The sequence below is a fragment of the Miniopterus schreibersii genome, assembly GCF_964146895.1.
Source record: "Miniopterus schreibersii genome assembly, chromosome: 22".
NCBI lineage: Eukaryota > Metazoa > Chordata > Mammalia > Chiroptera > Miniopteridae > Miniopterus > Miniopterus schreibersii.
In genome coordinates this window covers 4,768,264-4,790,706 of record NC_138124.1, presented here as the reverse complement: position 1 = coordinate 4,790,706, position 22,443 = coordinate 4,768,264, and the positions used below count along the sequence as shown (strand labels likewise).

The 22,443-nt window shown below is 55.1% G+C and overlaps 1 protein-coding gene across 1 annotated transcript in view; it reads left to right on the top strand.

Annotated features, from left to right (window-relative positions):
• The window catches only part of AGBL1 (AGBL carboxypeptidase 1), a gene marked incomplete at its 3' end in the record, with an annotated part of 374,941 nt that overhangs the window by 213,046 nt on the left and 139,452 nt on the right, over positions 1 to 22,443 (top strand). Inside the window, exons 19-21 of the mRNA XM_081124548.1 lie at positions 4,902 to 5,031; positions 11,967 to 12,098; positions 14,947 to 15,123. Coding sequence (XP_080980674.1) covers positions 4,902 to 5,031; positions 11,967 to 12,098; positions 14,947 to 15,123 — 439 coding nt within the window. The remainder of the gene's footprint in view (positions 1 to 4,901; positions 5,032 to 11,966; positions 12,099 to 14,946; positions 15,124 to 22,443) is intronic.

Below are 22,443 nucleotides of genomic sequence, written 5' to 3'. Positions count from 1 at the left end.
AAAGCACATGACATCCTGTGGAGAAAGCAGAGAATTACCTTCTTTGCGCCCTTTCCCAGTCAGCGGGGTGGGGGGACGTTACTCTCTAGAGACACCTTCAGGCTCGATGAGCTCGGGAGACGTGAACACCTGACCTTACGACGAAAGGGGCCTGTGAGGCACGGAGAGGGGAACAGAGAGAGAGCTCTGGGTGCCTTCACCGGGTTACTTCGTCTCGGGGTCCACTGAAGGCCCCTCGTGGGTTCTTTGGGAGACCTCCGCTGGAAACGCCTTTATCAACTCCTCCGGCAGGGATAAGCGATGGCGCTCCCCTGGCCGCGTTGTAAAACGCCATTTTAATTTTCCTCGTTGTTAACAATTTTGAGCTTGGCACGGAATTTTCTTTGAATCTGAGGTTTCTCTCTAACAAGGACGGCGCAGTGATTTTTCAGCGCGAAGCTGGCTGCCTCCGTGCACGGGCCTGGAGATGATCGGGAAATAGCAATATCCCCTAATTAAATCTGTTGAATTAAAGTAAAACCAAGAAAGTCACCGTTTTAATTTAGATATTGGCTCTGCCCAGAGAAGCAGCGTTCTGACAGCAGTGGAACAGGGGGCTGGGTTTCACGTAGCTCGTAGATAACGATGGAATTAGTGGCTGTCACGTGCTGGCCACCGTTCAGAGGATTGAACAGAATATAACGGGGCCGGACCCTCCGCCCCGAGCTGCCACGTGGGGGGCGTCCCCAGGATGTGAACCCCCGGCAGGGCTCGGTCACGGCCGCGGGACTCAGAATCAGAATAGCGTCCGACACGTAGTAGTTACTGTAACAAAGGATATTTGGCGAATTAATCAATGTATCTTTTTATTGCAACACTTTCGAGTTTTGATTACAATTTTACACCTTACACATGGGGGACTGATGCCAGAGGACTTCTAGGCTCGTGATCACGCCGTGGCATTCGACGCACAAGCCGCCAGTTACTGAAATATTAGGCTGTGAAATCCTTTCTTTAAACAAAGTCTGACTCCACGTTCAGTGTGCAAATCAGATAGGAGCGAAGACATGAAGGCGTGGGAGGCAGAGCTCACCCGTTTCTGGAGGTTTCTTCCCGGGCCCTGGCCCCCTGAGGACAATGCACTGATTTGCTGATAGGGTGCTTCAGGCTTTGGGCATCGCTTAGGGAGCCTCTTCTGGTATTTACTCGGTTTGGCACCTTCACGGCATCTATGTTTGCAGGACACCTGGGTCGGCCTAGCTCTTCCCCTGCTCTTTAGATTATTGACTCTCTGAACATTTTATGTGACAAAAAGCATCCTAATACTAATACTAATACTTGGTAAGGCTGGTTGCTTTGAGCTTTGCACCCGTGGCCTTAAGTAGATGTTTTCCGATTTTCCTTCGCTCCTCCCTCTCTGCACCCGAAGCAGTGCTCACGTGGAAAGCTCCGGGTGCAGTGCCGGCCGCCGGGGCCCCTGCTGCTCTGTCCGGTGGGTGCCCGAGGCTTCCCTGCACCTTTGCCTTCACAGACGGCCCCTCCCGCACCTGTGCCGCCTCGCGGCCTCGCTTCGGACTTCTGAGCCGGGGCAGTAACATGACCGGGCCCGGCGTCCTTCATCCAGTCCCACGGCTTCCCGGTCTCCATTTCTCAGTCCCGGGGGGATGGGAGATTCCTGAATCACTTTGTTCTCTGCAGCCTTATGCATTCTCTTTTAGGAGGTGACCCGGGTAATTTCACTTGCGATACTTTTGTTTGTGTCGTACAATGGCCATATTTTCAGGAGATCGACGCGTTTTATTCTGTGATTAAAAAAAAATTTCTTTTTTTAAGGAAAGGAGCATGAAGGAGTGTGTTCTACCCAAACCTGAATGTTTCACGCTTAGAGATTTCTTTAGACGTGGTCTGCAAACGCCTGAAAAGAACAGCAGGCAATATACTGTGTCGAGAAGCAACCAGAGGTCAAAGCAGGGAGAGAAGACGGGGTGGGGGGCGGGGGGAGGTGCGCGCCACGCCCGAGACACCCCGAGTCGGCGTAAGCAGCCGGCCCAGCGCCGCTCAGGAGCCTGCCTTTGAAACCCCGCTTCGTGTTTGGGATCTAGCATCAGGGGGAAGTAACTCTCTCCGTTTGCCGGGGTCTGAGGGGTTTCTAGGAATGTAGGAATTTCGGGGCTAAAACAGCAGCGCTGCTGGACACGCCAGGGGGCCGGTGCTCTCCGGCTAGCACCCTGCGCACAGGCTTCATCTTGAAGCAGGCGGTCGTTAAACTAAAGCCGCCTTTCTTTTTAATGACTCGTTGCATCAAGTGACCTTACCTATGAAAACCAAAAGGGAGTGGTCCCCCCCCTTCCCCGCCCAGTCCCTGTAAGTTGGCAATTTTCAGTGCAGGGGGAAAAAAAATAGCAATAAGCAAAGCGGGACATCAGACGATTTGAAGGATGGCCCCTTTTCAGCAATGAGAGGCGCCGGGTTTGCTGATTCCCCGCGCGTGGAGGGGCGCCTGTCGTCTCCGCGCCCCGGGCGGGGTGGCCGCAGGGCCTTTGACCGCTCGCATCTCTGGCATTATTAACACAAAATTGCCAAGTGGATTCGGAAGGAAATGGATTTGCTTTGCAAGGAAAAGCACCCAGGACGGGTGTAGTGGGGATCATAACAACCCGCAGCTGCGCCGACGGAGCCGCGTGGGAGCCGTGTGCGCACGCGGAGATGCTCCCGACCCGGCCACGCGTCCAGCCCCGAGCGGCCTAAAGCCGCAGGACCCCGGTGTGCCGGAGGGCGGCCCCCGTCCCCCGCCGACGGCTCCCGGGAGCCTCACTCGGGCCCAGGTCCTCTCCAAATCCGCGCACGTAGCTCGTCTTCGATCCCATCCTCCGCTTCGCACGATTGGGCAGCCCGTGGTCCACGCAGCCGTTCGTATCGGCCGCTCTTCTGCGGTGCTTCCAGAGGACTTCTTTTCTCTCCGGTCGCCGCTGCTCCACCCTGAACTGCCCTCGAGTCGCGGGGCCCTAAAAACCGACCGCAGCCCCTGGTCCCGGTTCCTAGTCCAGAGCCTCTTTCCCGTCCACCCAACCCGCAGGTGGCTCCCTGATTACTCTTCGTGTGGGAAAGAATTAGGGGGAAATAAAGCACCAAGGAGCATAGTCCACGTGGCTGTACCCCCCCCCCAGAGCTGGAGGTGTGGATGACCGTGTGGGCACAGAGACGGGTGCAGGCGGGACGCCCACGGGACCGGCGCCCCCGGGACGCGGACACAGGCCCCGAGAGTTCTGTAGATGCCCCTGCACGGGGAGGTCGCAAATAAATATTTCATTTGGTCGTCAAAACGAACCTGGGGGGTTGGTGAGCACACCTGTGTTCTTTCCCATCGAGACTATGAACTCGCGCGGGGTCCCCGCCCCCGTCTCCGGTGACACAGCTGAGAGCTGGGACCGGGCGTCTTCCCCAGCACTCGGGCTTATTCCGGTGGCAACACCGAACTTTATTTTTTTGGGGGGGAGGCGGGGCGTCGGGGGTCGGGGAGTGTCACCTAGAATGGTTTTTCTGCTGTGCGGTGTGTATTTATAAATTATGTACATATCGATCAACACGTATTGAATTATATTGCTCGTTCTATTTTTATTTTTTTTTATTGTCGACACTGTTACAGACGTCGCCCGTTAAAAAGTAACAGCAGAAAATGCACCCGGTTCTACATTTATGAACAGGTGGGAAGGGTTGGAGCTGAGGGGGGTCCTGATGGGGCTGGGGATGGAAGCACAGGGTGGCGGGAGGGGGAGGGTTTGGGCGGGGGTCGCGGGCCTGTAAGACGCGGGGGCTGTGCGGCTCCCAGTCTGTGGCACCTTCCTCGCCAGCCCTGCTGAGTGAGCGGCACCTTAGGGCTGCCCGGAGCCTCCCCCGAGCGTGGGCCGCACTTGCCGATCTCGGGGGGCCACGGGCTTTTAGGATGGCCCGGCCTGGCCTGGCCTGCGGCTCAGCGCCTCGGTGTCCTTCCCTCCCGGTTGCTGTCGGCTGGTGGCCTGTTGGTGAACCGACTCGCTGCTTTCCGCCGTGAGCGTCTCCGCTTCCCCAGAAGCGGGAACGTGGGATTTTGAGTTCATTTCTAGCACTAACATTCGTGATGATGTCTTTGAAAACAGACCCTGGGTCTCTGGGTAAATGTCAGGCTTCCTCTGTCGCCTGTGAGCAGCGGGGGGAAGCAGGCCTGGGTAGAAGGCTTAGCTCCCAGCGATATGATCTTGGGCCATTTATTCAGTCGTTTTCAAGCTTCAGTCTCTCCGGGGGGGGGGGGGGGTAGTATCCACCTGGCAGAGGGACAGGGCCGGCTGGAAATATTCCGTAACCCATCCAGCGTGATCGATTGAGCTCAACGTATTTGTAGAATTGCAGGTCCCAGAGTCTAGAGAAACTGAGGAATGTGTTGGAAAGCGTGGGGAACTGCATCTCCCAAATTTCGTCTTGAAACTTTGATAACCCACCCAACCAGCGTGGCTCAGTGGTTGAGTGTGGACCCAAGAGCCAGGAGGTCCCGGGTTCGAATTCCGGTCGGGGCACATGCCTGGGTTTCGGGCTCGACCCCCAGCAGGGGGCGTGCAGGAGGCAGCCGATCAATGGCTCTCTCATCACGATGTTTCTCTCCCTCCCTTTCCCTTCTTCTCTCTGAAATCAATAATAAAAAAAAAAAGACCCACACAAAACTTTGCTAACCCAGTGCCAGGTTCGGTATGGCGCCCAGGTCTTTCGGGGGCTGTGGGAGTAATCACGACGACATTGGGGGAATTCTGAGGGCATCTCGATTGGCGTCCACTGGCCGGAAGTCCGAGGGAAGCCGGCTTCCTCGGTTCAATTGCATGTCTGGCCGATGTTACTTTCCTCGAGCTATTTTCTTCTGAACGCGCGTTTACTTGCCTGTTTTGTTCCCGCAGCCACAGGTGCTCCCTGCGAGGGGAGGATTTGAACAGACAGTGGCTCGCTCCCAGCGCGCAGCTCCAGCCGACCATTTACCACGCCAAGGGCCTGCTCTACTACCTGACCAGCACCGGCCACGGCCCTGTGGTGAGTCCCGTCCTCCACTCATTCTCCGCTGGTTCCCTCCTCCTTCCAGGAGGCAGAACCAGACACAAGCCAAAGACCTGAGTGTGACAGGCTCTGATGGGGGCCGGACTCCTTTCCCAGGGCTGCCTCAAACCGGGCGCTTTCGAGCCGCAGAAACGTACAGGGTCCCGTTTCCGGAGGCTGGCAGTGTGAAATTAAGGTGTCAGCGGGCCCTGGTCTCTCTGAAGATCGCTTTAGTGCCCCTTCCCTCTGTGTGTGTCTGTACAGATGTTCCTTTCCATTTCTTATTTTTTAATTTTTAATATTTATTTATTGATTTGAAACAGAAGGGAAGAGACAGACAGACAGACAGACACAGATGTGCTGTCCCACTTAAATGCTTTCGGTGGTTGATGCTTGTATAGCCGGGAGAACAGAACACATCTTTTCCGCTTAAGAATCCTGTTCTGTGCGCGTCAGTTTGGGCAATATTTTCATGTCGGCCCTCGCCCTCCCACCCAAGGAGACGCTGACTCACGGCCTGCAGAGCGAGCACCAGCTCATGGTCAAGGCCTGGGGAAGGCGTGTTCTGTGAGCAGGAAGCCTTAGCCTCTCAGGGAAGAGAGATCTACAGGGAAGGACGGCCCTGCCTGACATACAGTTAAACACACGCGCGCATTCAACTCCTAACAATCAGGACTCTTTTCTGCTCTGACAAGCTCTAATTGAAGAGCAGAGCATTTGCTTTAAGCTGTGACAGGTGAAAGTCTTGTTTAAAAATATAAAATAAACATTCATTAACTGTAAACATGACAGCCACAGACGTGTTTCCTGCTGGGACCATCTGAGAGGTGGGTGAGAAGCAGCCGAGCCCTGAAGGCTGTTCACAGCTCTCTGATGGGCTCACATCACCCCTTCGTCACCTCGGAGGCGATATTTAACCAGCCACTCAGTGCCCAGGCCTGTTCGGCACCGGGGAGGCCTCCACTGTGTCAAGGTCGGCTCGTAGCTACGTGGTCGCAGGTGAACTGTGACTCTGCCCAGCCTCTGACTCTTAGGGAAATATTTCCTGAAGCATTGGGAAGCCACTTCTGGTCGCTTGGAGGTTCGGCCTGTTCTAGATGCTACTCAGGAGTTTGTCTGTTGGTGGGTAGAATAGGAGGACCTATGGGAATGTCAGACAGTGAAAGACAGCACTGTCCTGGTACTGATGGGCTTGCTAAGGACGACAAGTCGTTCAGTTTATAAGCAATATGGCAACATTCACATATTCTTTCACCCACCCACCCACCTATCCATCTACCTACCCATCCACCCACCCATCTATCCATCCACCCACCCACCCATCCACCCACCTACCCACCCACCTACCTACCTATCCCTGCATCTATCCATCCATCCATCTGTTCATCCATCTGTTCATCCACCCACCCAACTATCCATTTACCCCACCACCCACCCACCCACCCATCAATCCACCCACCCACCCACCCATCCATCTATCCATCCATCCATCCACCCACCCACCCACCTACCTACCCACTTACCATCTGGGCGGTCACCCGCTTGCCCATTCGTTTACACCATGTGTGTATAATCACTGTGCTAGGTTCCAGGGGTACAACACCAATTTCAATTTTAAAAACCTCATTCTTTTGTTCAAGGAGTCCATAGTTTACTTTAGTGAGAAATCGGAGTCATGTCTGCAAAGAAACCAATGGGCCCAAGTGGTAAAAACTGTAGCGAAGGCCCATATATGTTGTTGTAGGAACACAGCTGAGGGTCGAGTCATTTTCCCTGAGGGTTATGAAAAATCTAGAGACTGGAGGTGCCACTTGAGCTGGACTTGAAGGGCGAATCGGTTTTGGGGGATGAATGAGTTGAAAATCACACTTTGCTCAGAGGGTCTGCGGGCCTGACTAGGATTCTTGACCTTCTGCCTTGTGAAAGTGGAGTTCTGGCAGGTTTTCTGTGCCTGGGGTCACGGGATACAGTAAAGGAAACGAAGCTTTTCATTAGGTGGTGGCAGAAACTCCTCTGGTATCACTCGGACCCTTTCCCGTTTTCTTGAACCCCAATTTTTCTGTCTCTCCTGTTAGAAGGTTAGGAAACCTGCTCCAGATGTTGGATCCAGAAGCCCAAAAACGTAGTAAATATGGATATATTTGTACCCTGGGATACTGTTCAACAATGAAAAATAAATGACACCAACAGTGAAGTCCTGATACACTCAACGGTGAATTTTGGCACATTGAGTGAATCCTGTTAGGCCCTGAAGAGTACAAACTCCACGTTTTTTCTATTTGTGTCAATCTCGAGATCGGTGAATCTGTGATAACAGAAATTCAGATCCGTGTTTGCCTCTGGAAGGGACCAGGAGGGAGCTTTCTAGGTCGGTGGAAATGTTCTCTGTTTTGATTGAAGAGCCACTTGGACCAAAACTCATTGATCTGTACATGCAAGACCCGTGCGTGTCACCAAAGGTAGACACTTACCTAAATACAGAAAATTAAAGATAAATGAAGGAAAGCAAAGTCCCTGAGCTTTGAAATGAGACAAAGGAGGCTGCCCCAAGTCAGGGCGACCTCGCGGAGACATGCATTTCAAGCCGAAGAAGACATCTTTGTAGAAACAAGAGGTCTTTGCATCCAGCCCGAGAGAGGGCCTGCGAGCAGAGAAGCTTAGAGTCGCCGGCAGGAGGGGCCCGCGTTTGCCTGCCAGCCAAGGCTGCCGCTCCGAGGCCACGTTGGAACTTGGGCCCACAGGGGCCCCACGTGAGTGAAGGTCCCTCGCGTCCGGGAAGGGTGCAGAGCCGGCCGTCCCCGCAGGCAGCTGCGGGAATATGCTCTGCGCCCGCCCCCTGTGGTCGCCTCCCGGCCTGGATGCTGCGGGGACTCTGACGAAGCCTCTCACTAAGGGGGGAGCGCGGCCGCCGATCAAAGGGCTGGGAAAGGCGGCCTTGTAAACAAGGCTCTCGGAGGGTAATTGAATGTGCCACTAATACCATCCCCTTCATGGAGATGTTTACTCCACTCGGGAGCCGGGGCGAGCGCCGTCTGCAAAACACTGCGCAGGGGCTGGCATCTCCGGGGCTTTCGTGAGCCTTGCTCGGCTTAATTGGAAGCGTGGCTGCTTTGGGTTTCCAGCACGTTCCCCAGAATTCGCCTCTTCCCGGCCTCGCCTTCATTTTCCTGTGGCGGCCTCATAAATAATGCAGAGGCCTCGCCGCCGGGGCGCGGGAAGCGGACCCAGATGTCAGGCGCAGGAAACACGGCGAGGTAAACGCCCTCAGGGGTGGGCGCGCCGTGGGGAGCCGGCCTCGGCCAGGGGCGGTGGTTCGAGGTGGGTGGGGTGACCTCTTGAACAGGGGGCCCGGTCGGCTTGCAGAGGAGCTGGACCGATACGGAGGCAGGGACAGGAGGGACGGGGAAGGCGTGTGAGGAGCATCGTAATGGGGCCGTGAGCAGCCCCTCTGCCGAGCAAGAGGGGATGGAGCCCACGTTTGCACGAATCAAATTAACCTGGAATCTGGCTCAGGCCAGAATCCGTTGGAAGGGTGCTAGGGCGACACAGAGGAGCCCGATTTCAAAATCGAAATCGAATCCGCGCCGTGCACTTTGCCAGTAAAGAAGCAGGCGCAGGGGAATCAGGGTCGCCCGGGGCGAGCGGGCTCAAGCCTAACTGCTCCAGCTCAAAGAAAACAAAACCTGAAGTGAAAGTTTTAAATCTGCACATCTCTTCCTGTGGGAAAACCGCAGTCCCGTCGTCGGTTCACTTTATCCGGAAACGCGGGCCTCACGCTCAACCTCGGCCGCCCCCCGAGGCCCCAAATCCAGTCGGTCTGCAGCTCCCACGGACTTAGGTCCTGACTCGCTCACCCAGGGTCCTTTCGCTTTAGACTTGCACCTGCGGCCTCAAGCGGCCCCGTCACCTCCCTCGCCGGGTCTCGGGCCTGGAATCCGCCCCGGCCCGCCTGTCCCGGGATCGGGTCACCCTGCGTCCCGGTGCTCGGAGAGCCCAGCGGCCCCTTCCCCACCCTCAGGAGGCTTTACCGCCCGCCCACCGCCCGAGTAAGATGCACGTCCCTTCACTTTACCGTCTGACTCCGCGGGGTGGCGGCTCCTCAGGGCCCGGGCCACTCCTGCCCCGTTCGCGAGGCGCCCGGGTTGGCCTCACTGGGCAGCACTCGCCGTCGGCTGGCGGGGGCCCCGCGTCGCGGCCCCGAGGCTGCCGTTCACGCGGAGCGCGGCCTGAGCCGCGGATGCCCCTCGACACGCACGACCCGCTCTTGCTTCGTTCCCGGGGAGCCCTGGGCTCACCTCCGCCTCCACGCCCCTCTCGCCGCAGAAACGGTTCCTCCTCGACGCGGGGGATCCGTCCCCGCAGAGCAGCTCCGGGGAGAGGCCACGCGGGGACGGCAAACGTTTGAAAACCACGGATCCTGGGTTAGAGCGAAGGGGGCCCGGAGAGCCGGGTACCTGCCTAAGGGCAGGGCAGGCTTCCCGGCGAGGGGTTTAATTTGACCTGAAATTCAGTTTCCTCAGCTGCAAGGTGGGGATAAGCGGAGCACCCGCTTCATTACGAGATCATCTCTGTGAAGTTTCTAACAGTATCTAACGTATCCGAAGCCTTCAGTGCAGGAACTCTTGTTGCCAGTGTTACGAAGGGCGGTAGGAGGTTATGTTCTAAGTATCACTGGTTCACCTGGGAATATCGGGGTGCTCGCTTTTTTTAAAAAAAATTATGTTTTTATTGATTTCAGAGAGAGGCAGGGAGAGGGAGAGGAAGGTGGAAACACCAATGATGAGGGTCATTGATCGGCCGCCTCCTGCCCGCCGCCTGCTGGGGATCGAGCCCGAAACCCAGGCACGTGCCCCGACCGGGACTCGAACCCCGACTTCCTAGTTCACAGGCTGACGCGCGACCGCTGAGCCACACCGGCCGGGCTGAGCGCTCGCTTTCTCCTTACCTGGCCCACAGTTTCACAGAAAGGGGATACGTGTCGCACCTTCCGGGAGGAAAGAAAAACGCTTTCTCCGCGGAAATAACTGGATAATTTGTCTTGTAATCGCCCCCTACCATTGAGAGGAACCCATGTTTCTGATCCTTAGCCGGCATTTAGTTTTAGGGACTGTCATTCGAGCCGCGAGCAGAAAGATGACTCCATCCCCTTCAGTCTGCGACCCCAGAGGCCCCGAGGGCCGCCGGGGCAAAGCCGCGATGCCTCCCGCGGGTGAATAGGTCTCTGATTTGTCATTTACCTCAGCTTTCAGAGCCTGCAAGGATCAGGAGAAAAACACAACCAAAAAAAACCCTCTTTTTTTCCATTTCGGTTCAGCATTAAAGGAGCACCTGTCACCGCGGAGACATAGCTTCCGGCTTTATTGAGAAATCTGTTGCTAAGACACAGCCTGGATGTGTTTGCAAACCTTTCACGTGGAGGGTGGTGTTGCATTCGCGGGGAGAAACGGGGGGGGGGGGGTAGGAGAGGGAGGCTGGCGGAGGGCTCCTGCCGGTGGAGACGGCACGTTCACAGCCTCCTCGGGCGATCCTGACGCACCGACGGACGGGGCGGAGACGCAGTGGCCTCGGGGTGCGTTTGTTGGAAAGAACAGATTCTTGCCCCAGGAGCCCAAGTGGTAAGATGCAGAGTTTTGAAGGCAAATCCGCCCAAAGGTCGTGCAGAAACGGGCAGGCGCCCAAGTCCCAGGGAGTCCTTTCCATCCCTCCTTGCGCCCTCTCGGTGCGGCTTTTCTCCCTCCGCTCGCCCCTCGTTTGTCTTCTGCACGGTTTGGCTTCTCGCTGGACCAGCTCTGTCCTCCCAGCTCCACCTAACGTTTCAGCTCCGGGACCCACAGCTCCGTGATATCGGGAAGCGGGGGAGACTTAATTCGCCCGAGCGGTTATGGAAAGAAAACGACAGGATTCGATTCCTTAACGTGCAACTCGGAAGTTAGGCATCGACTTGGATATGAGGAGATCTGGGTCTTGGAAGGGGGGCCTGTGGCTGTACCGAAATGAAACTGAGCATTTGAACCCCAAAGTCATTCCAGCCTCACTCGTCGGCGATGTCCTATCTGAGGAGACGGCCTTCCTCTCCCTGGGATAAGCTCGCCTGGGGCAAAAGCCTTCACAGAGGGTGCTCTCCCCCCCCCCCAGGTAGGCCACAACTACCCCGAGTGGCCCCCAGATCTCATAAGTAGGATCAAAGATAAACACGATCCTGGGAGATACGTGCATGGCCTGACTCAGGAGGAAATAGCTTGCACATCAAAGTGATTGCAAGACTTTGCTAACACGCGTCGCCAGAAACCTGAGCAACCTGTCGGAGTGGGTTTCATGAGTGTTGAACTAATAGGGGCAAAAGATAACGCTGGACTGGGCGACCTCAGTAACGTCAGGATATGTTCTAGAGACTTCAAATGGGTATTTCCTATTGACTTTTAAGATAATTTAAAACTCTCACTTTAAAAAAATATATATATATCTTTATTGATTTCAGAGAGAAGAAAGGAGAGGGAGAGAGAGAGAGAGAAGCGTCAATGATGAGAGAGTCATTGATCGAGCCCACAACCCGGGCATGTGCCCTGACCGGGAATCGAACCCTGATCTCCTGGATCCTAGGTCGATGCTTAACCTCTGAGCCACGCCCGGCCAGGCTCACTTTTTTTTTTAATTTTAAAAAAGCTTCTGTTCCTATTTTCTTCTAGTTTTAACCCTGTCTCTTCTCCTGCCACAAGTGTGTTCCCTCCTCTCCTCTCCAGGGCTGAACCCCTTCCGGCCTAACTTTCCCCCCATCACTTGACCAATACGAGTCTTAACAAAGTCACCGGCGATCCCCGCGCGGCTGGTTCTGCTCAGTGACCAGTATCTACCTGAGAGAGTTGACGTTTTACACTTTAAGAAGTCAGTAGGTGTGACCCGGATGTGCTCTCTCCTTTGCCTGGCCGTTGTAGGTCTTCTGCGACTTCCACGGCCACTCCCAGAAGAAGAACGTGTTTGTCTACGGCTGTAGCATCCAGGAGACCTTGTGGCAGGCGACGTCCGCTGGGGGCGCGTCCGCTGTCCTGGAAGACGTCAGCTACCGGGTGAGTCTAAGATCCCATTTTTAGTAAATAAGTTACATCAGCCATTAAGATCTTCTCACAAATACAATGCGGTCCCGTGGCCTGTGGGTGAAGTCTATTGAGATAGTAAAGAAACAGCATTGAGCATCTGGCATCGTATCGAAACCTCTTCGCGGTCCTGCGGGGTAGCAAGGCCTCATGGAAGAAGCAGCTTTGGCTGCTGCTAAGCTCACGCGATCTGGGGTGAAATTCTGGCTTTGTCGCGGCCGACTCTGAGGCCACATTGCAAAAAAAAAAAAAAAAAAAGATACGCAACTTGTCTGGCCTCTAAGACTTGTGATGATTAAATGAGTGAATGCACCTGAAATTCCTGGTAAGCATTCAGGGAAAGATATTTATTACACATTTCCAGCTTTGGAGGCTGAGATTGAGCTTAAGAGCGCAGAACCAGTGACAGGGCAAGAGTCGAACGTCCCAAGCCGCCTTTTCCCGCCCAAGCTGAGAGAACCCGGGGAGCATTGAAGTGAAGCCCCTTCCCGGGCAGAGGTCATCTAATTCCTTTTCATGCACCGAACCGAACCCCCCGACGCGCCCCGGTTACCCCGGCTGGCGGTCGGCATCTTCATTTCTCACTCTGGCGTAGGTCAGCCTGTGGGGGGGCGGAAGGGAAGTGGCCCGAGGACGTGCGTCCTGTGTAAACGCCCGCGGGCTCGGTGTCCCCTCTCTGTCGCTGGGGAGATAAGAGGAGTCCTTCCGTTGCACCTTGTAAATCTCACGTTCCCCAGGCTCCAGGGCCGGGATCATAGCGCGTAAAGCTCTCCAAGATAGACGCTGTAAATTTGGACGCGTGGTCATTTGGACGGGGGCGGGGGGGGGGCTGTACCAGCTAAGAAAACCGGGCTCGCTGGACCGAGGAAGGAGAGAGCATTGAAATGCTGCCAGATCAAACTTTTTGCAACAAGGCCAAACACTGATAAATGAAAACCACGTTCCCGTGTTCTCGATCCCTTTAAAAGCAGCCTGTATGAATCGTTTATTTTTGTCTGTTAACCAGCCCCCTCAGGGTCTGGACCCACAGATCCTGTAATTATGGAAGAGCCTTTACGCACAGTGTGGCCTCACAGGCGAAGGCTTCATGTGAACAAGGCCCAGGCCTGGCTCACGGAGCTCCCAGGCTGCAGAGGAGACGGGACGTAGACAGCTAGTTACATAAACAGCGACTTAGTGTTAATTGTGGGGAGCATTTTGAAGGGGAAGAAGGGGTTGGGGGGGCCACAGGAATCAGGGACAAGAGTGGATACAAGAAATCAATTAGGATGCAACTGTAGAAACTCAGGTGAGGGCATTAGCATCTCATTTCCCCTGTTCAAATGATGCCTTAGGTCTAGAGGATGTGGGAACTTAGAGATCACAGTGAATTATATTAATCATGATGCTAATAGAGACTTATCTGTCCCATGTAATTTATAATTAACAATTATATTAATCTCGATATCAGTATAACTAGCAGTTCTGTTAAGTGTGGGGGAATAGGAAGAACCAGGGGTAGTCAGAGCTTTCACGGAACTCCATTTCTTTAAAAATAATTCCTGCCTGGCCGGGCGTGGCTCAGCGGTTGGGCCTTGACCTGGCATCCAGGCGATCAGGGTTCGATTCCCGGTCAGGGCACATGCCCGGGTTGCAGGCTCGATTGATGGCTCTGTCATCATTGATGTTTCTATCTCTCTCTCTCTCCCCCTCTCCTTTCCTCTCTCCGAAATCAATAAAGATATATTTTAAAAATATATAAATAAATAAAAAAAATAAAAATAATTCCTTAGTTTACATGGTCATCGTCAACAGGCCCTGGTTCACGGCCGTCTTCCCCCAATTTGTCCAAAAGCCTGGAGGTTTCGCTGTTTGCTTTCTAACGTGTGTGATTTTATGTCATGTGCTGGTGTGTGGGGATTCCGCCCAGGCGGAGGTGAGGGAACCCTTCGCGTTGGTGTCGCGGACGCTCTGGGCCCTGAGCGCGGTGCTTCTGCTCACCCAGGTGCCCGGCTGGCTCGGAGCCACCGTCCTGGGGCGGGGGGCCTGCTGCCTGGACACCCCTCTCTGAGATTCGGGGAGCGACAAGGGTGTACACATGCCTTTTAGGTGGCGATTAAGTGGTCTCTCCTAAACATTTCTACCCTAGAAAAAAAAAAAAGGTACACGTGAACCCAAAGAGGACGGACTTTTAGGGGTTTTATAACTGGTCCAGCTTCAGGTTCACGGATCAGAAGAATGAGACTAAAAAGTTCATCCTGGCAGCTGCACTCTGAGGACACGGATCCTGCTCAAGGGTCGTCAAGAGCGACGCAGAAAGATAAAGCCGAGAGACCATGGTCTTGGGAGTTGCCAAGTCTTGCCCTTTGTGTCCCATTCCTGCCACTTTGGAGCTATTTTTTCTAACCTTTCTATTTTTAATTTTTTTTTTTTTAAATCCTCACTGAGGACATGCTTGGAGAGAGAGAACCATCGATGTGAGAGAGAAACATAGATCGGCTGCCTTCCCTACGTGCCCCGACTGGGATGGAGCGGTCAGCCCAGGCACGTGCCCGGACTCGGACTCGAACCCGCAGACTTGGCCCGCACGGGATGAGACGGGACCCGCTGCGCCACTCAGCCGGGCGCCTTCTACCCACTCCAAGCCTCCGTTGTCCCGTCTTTAACATGATTTTAAAAACGGCATCCGTTTCTTCAGGTCGACAGAAAATTTGTGGCGGCCTGTGTTACGTGTTTGACCCATTGAGATGCTTAATAAGTGTTGAGAAGTTAAGTTTTACGATGCAAATCCCCAGTCACCCGCAGCTCCTCATGATTTGATTTTTAAAATTTTTTATTGTAGACTCTGCCCCAAATCCTCGATGAGCTCGCACCGGCCTTCACAATGAGCAGCTGCAGCTTCCTCGTGGAAAAATCTCGAGCGTCCACCGCCCGGGTGGTGGTGTGGAGGGAGATGGGGGTGTCCAGAAGCTACACCATGGAGAGCAGCTACTGCGGCTGCAATCAGGGCCCCTACCAGGTACGCGGGCTGTGGGAGACCCGTGCGCTGGGTTCAATGTGCCCTCCGGGGGGGGGGGGTCGCCGGCCCCAGTCCCCGATCTTGCTGAAGAACTAGCTCCGGGGCAGCTCAGTCCGTGTGGGTCCCGGCGGCAGTCTGTGCGTCCTGCTGATCTTGTCTGTCAGTCACCTGCCCTTGCCGGTGAGCGGCCGGGGGCCTCCCTCCGACACGCACCCCCAGCTTTGACGGAGCCCCCGCCTGGTCCCATCAGATGCACGGGAGCATTTTACAACCAGCAGACCGAGGAGTCCCCCGTGCGCCATCACGGGCGTGGGCCGGGCGCCTTTGCCGCCGAGGAGCGGATGTGCTGTTTCCCCGTCTTCCCCGCTTATCTCAGCCAGCAGCTCCGTTTCCTCGCCGCCACCGGGGCACACGGGGGCGGGCGTGCGACGCGCGTCTCCCCCAGCGGCTCTCGGACCCGTGCGCCGGTGCCGAGGGAAAGGGCCCGGATGAGCCTCGGTCCCGCTGCAGCTCTATTAACCGCAGCAGCAGCTGGAGAAGGGCCCCAGCAGGCGCTCCGGCCCGGCTCCCGCTCCCCAGGAGACGAGCCTAAATAAGGGCCGTCCAGACCCTGCCGGCACGATCGGCTTTTTTTTTTTAAAATTTGTTAGGCAGACTGACAGTCTGCTCCTTGCTGGCTTCCATTCAGTCCCAAGAAGACCTGGAATTCGCCCGCGTTGGAGCTCCTTGCATTGGCTTTGAGCCTGTCCCCGAACAGCCGGGAGACACTTGGCACGGATGTGGGGCTGCACTTGTAGGAACCTGTTAGCTCCCCGGGGGCTAGAGGGAGAGACGGGTGACGGAAACGACCTCACTTTCCACCTGCCCAAAGGGTGCTTTCGACGCAGAGTAGATCTAACAGTCTTCTCTCTACATCTGGCTGCCGAGAACTGCCGATTTGGGGGGCCGTTAAATTCTGTGAAATAGCCAGTTAGTCTAACCAGCTGCCTGAAAGATTTGTTTTATTAATTAATTATCCGACTGAATTATTCAACTGCATCAGTCCTTGTTCACCCTCATGAATGTTGAAGCAGAACAGAAAGAGGGAGATCAGGGGAGGGGCGCGGGATTGGGTGTCGAAAGGCCCCCCCTTCAGCTCCCCGGCCGGGCCTCACGCTGCTTACATCTCTGAATCTAGACGGTCGCGTATCAAATGCAGATATTAAGACTCCTCTCCGCTGGGTAAGATTTGTGTAAAGGCCTGAAGAGACGCGTCCATGAACGCCCTCGGAGGCTACGTGGTCAGGAATCTGTTCGTTCTCGTGATGTTTAGAACCCGTAGGACTGGAAGAAAACGAGCCTGGACTGTGGCGTCTCCAAGACCGTAAGGATACAGACTTGTGCCCCTCCAGCTGTTTGCCTCTTGATGGACAGGGGCCAGTTGCTTGTTTCAAAGACGGCTCCACGTATCCGTCGCAGATCTATTGCATCGGAGGCCTTCACTGACTTTGTTTCTCCAAGCGCCAGTCCCGGCTCCCGGCTCCTCTAGTCCCATCGGCGTCAATGCCGTTCACGATAAATCGGCTTGGAGACTCAAGGTCCCTCGCCGTTGCTGTTCGAAAACGAAATGACTGGTAGGTTCAGGCCCTCATCAGCTCTCCGTCTCCACCCACCACGCAGGGCGGCCGTGGGACACGACCGGAGGGGCCCTGCCCAGGGGGGCGACCCAGCGTTCGCCCCAGACCCTCTCTGCGCGGGGGAGGAACTGGCTCGGGGAGGCCCTCCCGGCGCCAGGCCTGGCTCTTGGCTTTCGCGGCCCCGTTCCCAATACTCAACACCTCTCCAAGTGCGTTGGCTTTCTCCCTCCCTTTGTGTGTCTGTCCTTCCAAACGCTGTCGGGCTGTCGGGCAACGGAGCAGAACTTCAGACGGCGCACGAGACGATGCTGAGTAATTTTACATTTTTTGGGGGGGGGCACACCCCACCCCGGGGAAGGAAGCCGGCCCGGAGTTAGGTGTTCGGGTGATTTCTGCTTGAGGGATCTAGTGACGCCTACGAGCTATAAGGCAGGGTAGAGATTTCCGTCCTGAACATGTTACAAATGAGTTTTGTACGTTGAGAAGCTGGGTCCCAGCTGGGCCCTGAGGTTATTATTCTAAGGTCATCTTTCCTTTCTTTGTTCAGCATCACCATTTATCCAAAAGACGGAGGGCACTTAAGTACCCCTGCGAGGTGCATTCCTTCCTTCCTTCATAAGCGTATAAATATTTTTGCAGTTTCTCGGTTAACGCGGCTTTAAAGCCGTTCCAGTCATTTCTCCCCCAGCACACTAAGCACCTGACTTGTTAGTATTGAAATGAAATATCATTTCTTACAGTGACATTTATGTTGGAACTGCATCCAGGAGCATGAGCTATTGCCTTCAAATTATTATTATTAATAGGATATTTTCTGTTTTCCAGTCTATAGTTGGCTCACTTAAAAAAAAAAAATTTTCCCCCCTGCTTTTATTTCTTTGGGATATGGTCTCTTTTGCAAGGTTATATACTTAGATCCATAATTTGCATTTAATGTGGAATCCCACCCACCGAGAGACTGACGTTAGCTGCTAGGGACTGGCCCACAAAGCTGTTGAGGCTGCTGAGGGGGAAAAGCCACAGTGGAATGATGTGTCCTTTGGGGGCTCATTTTTCAGAGGCGTCCGGCCTATGTGGACAGCTGAGTGCTTCCCACTGAGTGCTCGTGATCCGGGGTCACGTACGTGGCGGGTTTGCACAAACAAAGGCATGCGTCTGGGCCCGTGGGAAAGAGAACCCGAGTTACTGCCACCCACGGAGGCTGCTGACAGGCTCACGGCAATGCCGCAGACCCGCGGGACGGCGGGGTGGGCCTTAGTCCGAGGCGGGGGCTGAAGATGGGTGACTCAGCTGAGGTCTGGGGAGCGACTTAACTGGCGTTTAAATTCCCTGCCTGCAAACTGCCTCCCTGGGCCCGTCAGTGATCCATCCTTTCTGCCACCGACCCGCCCTTTCAATAACCCAAACCTGTCGGCGCCTCGCAGAGCCGCCTGCACCAGGGGCTGGTCTCTGTCAGGGCGCAAGGCTCGGCCTCCTAGCCCCCGTTGGGCAAACCCCGAAAGGCCGCTCGGCTCCAGGGCTGTCCGTGGAATCGATGGGCCGGGGCCTGTGTTGCAACTGCATCGCGATTCGACTTCTTCCTCCGCCCAGTTCGTTCGTCGCCACTCACGGGTGTTGCGGGGAGCGCGCCCCCCAGGAAATCCTTCTGCAAAGCCGCACATAGCGGTATTTCAGAGAGGCCTCGATTAGAAGATGTAAATGTTGGAACTAAGCACTTAAGCTATTGAAGAGGGTTGGGTAGGAATGAATTTCACAGAAGAAACGAGCTGACCTGAACTTGGCGTTCAAGGCCCCCAGCGTCCTCTGTTTCACACTCTGCTCATCTCAGGCTGTTCGGGGGTCGGGGCCCCGCCAAGAACGAGAGACTGGGGCTGGGCGCGGGGCCTGTCACACCGCTGCTGTGGTCCCGGGGGCTGGGCGCATTGTGTCCTGCAGCTGCCCTATCAGGTGACCACAGAGGGGGCGGTCTGAACAGCCTCCGTTTGTCCCCTCACGGTTCCGGAGGCTAGAGTCCAGAATCAAGGTCTTGGCCATGCTATGTTCTCGCTGTAGGGGACTCGGATTTGTGTTTTTCTCTTAGCTTGCAGGAGTGCCAGAAATCCTTGGTGTCCTTGGCTTGTAGGTTCATCCCTCCGATCTCTTCCTTTGTCGGTAGCGGCCTTCCCCGCTGTGGGCCTCTGCTTCTGACTCCCCTCCCCTCCCCTCCCCTCCCCTCCCCTCCCCTCCCCTCCCCTCCCCTCCCCTCCCCTCCCCTCCCCTCCCCTCCCCTCCCCTCCCCTCCCCTCCCCTCCCCTCCCCTCCCCCCTCCCCCTCCCCTTCCCTCCCCCTCCCCCTCCCCTCCCCTCCCCTCCCCCTCCCCCTTCCCCATCCCCTCCCCTCCCCTCCCCTCCCCTCCCCCCTCCCCTCCCCCCTCCCCTCCCCCTCCCCCCTTCCCTCCCCTCCCCCTCCCCCCTCCCCCTCCCCTCCCCTCCCCTCCCCTCCCCTCCCCTCCCCTTCCCTTCCCCTCCCCCTCCCCCTCCCCCTCCCCCTCCCCTTCCCTCCCCCTCCCCCTCCCCTCCCCCTCCCCCTTCCCCATCCCCTCCCCTCCCCCTCCCCTCCCCTCCCCCTCCCCTCCCCTCCCCTCCCCTCCCCTCCCCTCCCCTCCCCACCATTCGTATTGGACTTAGGGCCCAGCCTCCTCCCTTATGACACCTTCACTAGCTACGTCTGCAAAGACCCTGTCTCCAAACAAGGTCATACTCAGAGGTTCTGGGAAGGCCATGCATTCTGGGGGATGCAGTGCCGCCTGGTACGCGGGGTCAGGCAGGCAGGTCCAGAAACTACAGACGCCAGAACCAGAAAGAGCTTTTCGTGTCTGTCTTCATATCGCCCCGTTGGGAAGCCCTCGGGTCTCGTTTTCCGTCTACCTCATGATCAAGAAAATGAACCGTTTTGGGTCGTCTTAGAACATCTGTGCTTTTAGGTCATCGACTGTCTGTTTTAAAACCTGTGTAATATCCCAGTGAGAGTTTAAAGGTGTTTTTTGTGCTTATTTGTTTCTAGCTCCTGGGGCACCCAGGTCAAGATTTCTTAAATTGCCTGTAGGACAAAAGAGTCTAGGAATAGATATAATTACATGCAAAATAGTTCACCTATGTGTACATTTTCCTGGGCGGGGCGATCCCTATAGTTCCTGATATTCTTGAACGGATGGGAGACCGCCCCAAAAGATGAAGAGCGCCTGGTTCGGTTTATTGAATCCAAGATTTCCAGAGGGTCCTTCACAGCCTTCTGGGTTTTGCTCCTAAATCAGCTCTAGACGTGCCCGACTTGATTTGGTGAAACTCCGACGGAGCCTGGGGGTGGCTGACTGTTTCCGCCGACGTGCCATTTAGCGCAGGAGCGCTGATGCCTCTCGTTGCGTGTGGGCTGGTGCGACCTCCGCCCAGATCTCCCGAGACGCTCGGGGTCAGGATGCTGCTTCTCGAGAGCAGGGATCTGCTTAGAGAGCGGCGTCCACTCCCCCTGAGGTTTGTTAGAAATACAGAGTCCCAGGCCACTGCCCCAGAATCCACGTGGGAACAGGTTCCCAGGCGACCCTCGACCCCCTGGAGTGTGGGAGGCCCTGGTCTGAATTAACCTGGGTGGGCGGGGAGGTGAGAGAGAATTAGGGGTCAAGAAAGGGAAGTCGGGGAGCTGCAGGTTTTCCCAGACTTCCTGTGAGCTGGGAAGGGTACTGAATGGACCTGGGATTGAAACGTTGCAAGTAATCCCTCATGGGATACATTTTGTTCATCTGTGGCAACATTGTTTTATTGATTGATTTGAGAGAGAAACATCGACTGGTTGCTCCCCTTATTTATGCATTTATCGGCCGATTCGTGCATGTGCCCTGACGGGGGGTCAAACCGACAACCTGCAGCCTTGACCCCTCGGGACTGTGCTCCCGGCCAGGCCTGGTCTGTGCCACGATTTTCATGCCAGATGAGCTTGTCTTCTCCGCACCCAACACACACATTTATATTTTTTACTACCTTCCCTTGGCCAGGGTTTAGAAAAGAGGAAAATTTCCCAAATGCCAGTTTTCTCATTGAAATGCCGCTTCATTTCTTTGTAGATGCAAATATGAAATCCACGTCCTAATGTATCGTTTGAGCAGGAAACACTCTTTCACCCGTTCAGGTCGATACCCTTTCCTTTTCTCATTGTGATCCAACAAGTGTTTTTTTTTTGGTTTTTTTTTAAAGCCTCTTTGTATGTGAATTCAAATCACATTACGAGCCTCTTATTAACTCACTGCAGGCTTAATGAGGTGCTGAAGTATTGTCTTCATCCTGTACCCCTCAATCCCATCACGTCTGTCCGCATTATGATGGAATATTAAAAGGAATTAAATGAAAACGGAGAGGCAAAGATGCTCTTAAGGGCACCAGCGGGGCCCTTTCCTGGGAGGGCCGTAGCCCCGGGAGGGTGAATTTTAAATGCCCGTTGTGGAAAATGGTTCTTTGTCTCAAACGTAAGGACAGATTCTGGCACTTGGGACAGTCCAGTGAGCCCCGAATGACCTCTGGTTCTTCAAAAACAATTTGGCTTCAAAGGGCCAAGAAGAAGGAACAGATGGCTTCTCCCTGTAAATCTTACTCTCGCCATGGGATCCACGTCAATGCAACGAGCCGGACGCCCTAGAGGAAGCGCTAGGAAACCAGAGAAACGATGGACCGAACCCAGGGCTTTATGTAGTTGCCGCAAAGGGGAGAGGACCGGCCCAGCCCGAGATGCGTGTGTCTGGTTCCTGGGGCCTGACCGAGCTCCTTGGGGTGACATCTCCTTACAGAATCGCCGAGAAGGGCAGGTCCAGGTTGTGAGAGATTTGCCCCCAGGGCGTTCTTTCTCTCGGAAACGGGGGTGGACCCCACGCCACAGTGTCCCCCTGACCGTGAGGACCAGGCGGCGGGTCCGTTCCTCCGGCCGACGTGTTAATATTCTCTGCCACGTCCGCACTCCGCCGGAGCAGCCTCCAAGATTTCTATTTTTAAAACCAAGCAGTAATTCCCGCTGAATGCCCGCGCGCCCCTGAATGTCAACGAGAAGACGCCGTTTTGGAATACTTTGAACCCCGTTGTTCGGAGGTAGGCGTTGGATGTTTTCATGTAAATTTATCATTGTTTTATTAATTCGTTCACACCTGTGTTAGGGGATCTACTTAGTTTTAAGCTGAAGTTTGGGCCTGGGGACGGGCATGTCTGTAGAAAACAAACAAACAAACAAACACACTCAGCAAAGTTCGGTTTGGGGGTCGTCTTCACTCATCATTCAATAAACATTAAAAAATAAATAAAAATCCAGGCCACATGTTAGGTGCCAAGAAAATGACAGAGAGCGGAACTGACAGCTTCCACCTCCCCCGGAGTTTATGGTTCAGCCGGGGAGGCAGTTAATTGAATCAGAGGAACAGCGGAGCCGCATGGGCGCAAGCGGGTGCCACGAACGCAGACGGGGAGCGCTGGGGCCTTCGGCGAGTGTGGGCTGAGCTGCATGTGAATTGCCCGCCTATTAGTTTTGGTGTCTGTGAAACTGGGAAAGGCAACGTCCCTGGTAAACGAGGAGGTGGGGCTGGGGAGTTCCTGATTTTTCTTTCATCTCAGTTTCCTTCCGTGCTGCTTCTGGCTCTGTCCTATTTCTCAGTCCCCCCCCCCCCCCGTGGGTTCCATCCCACACTGCGGGT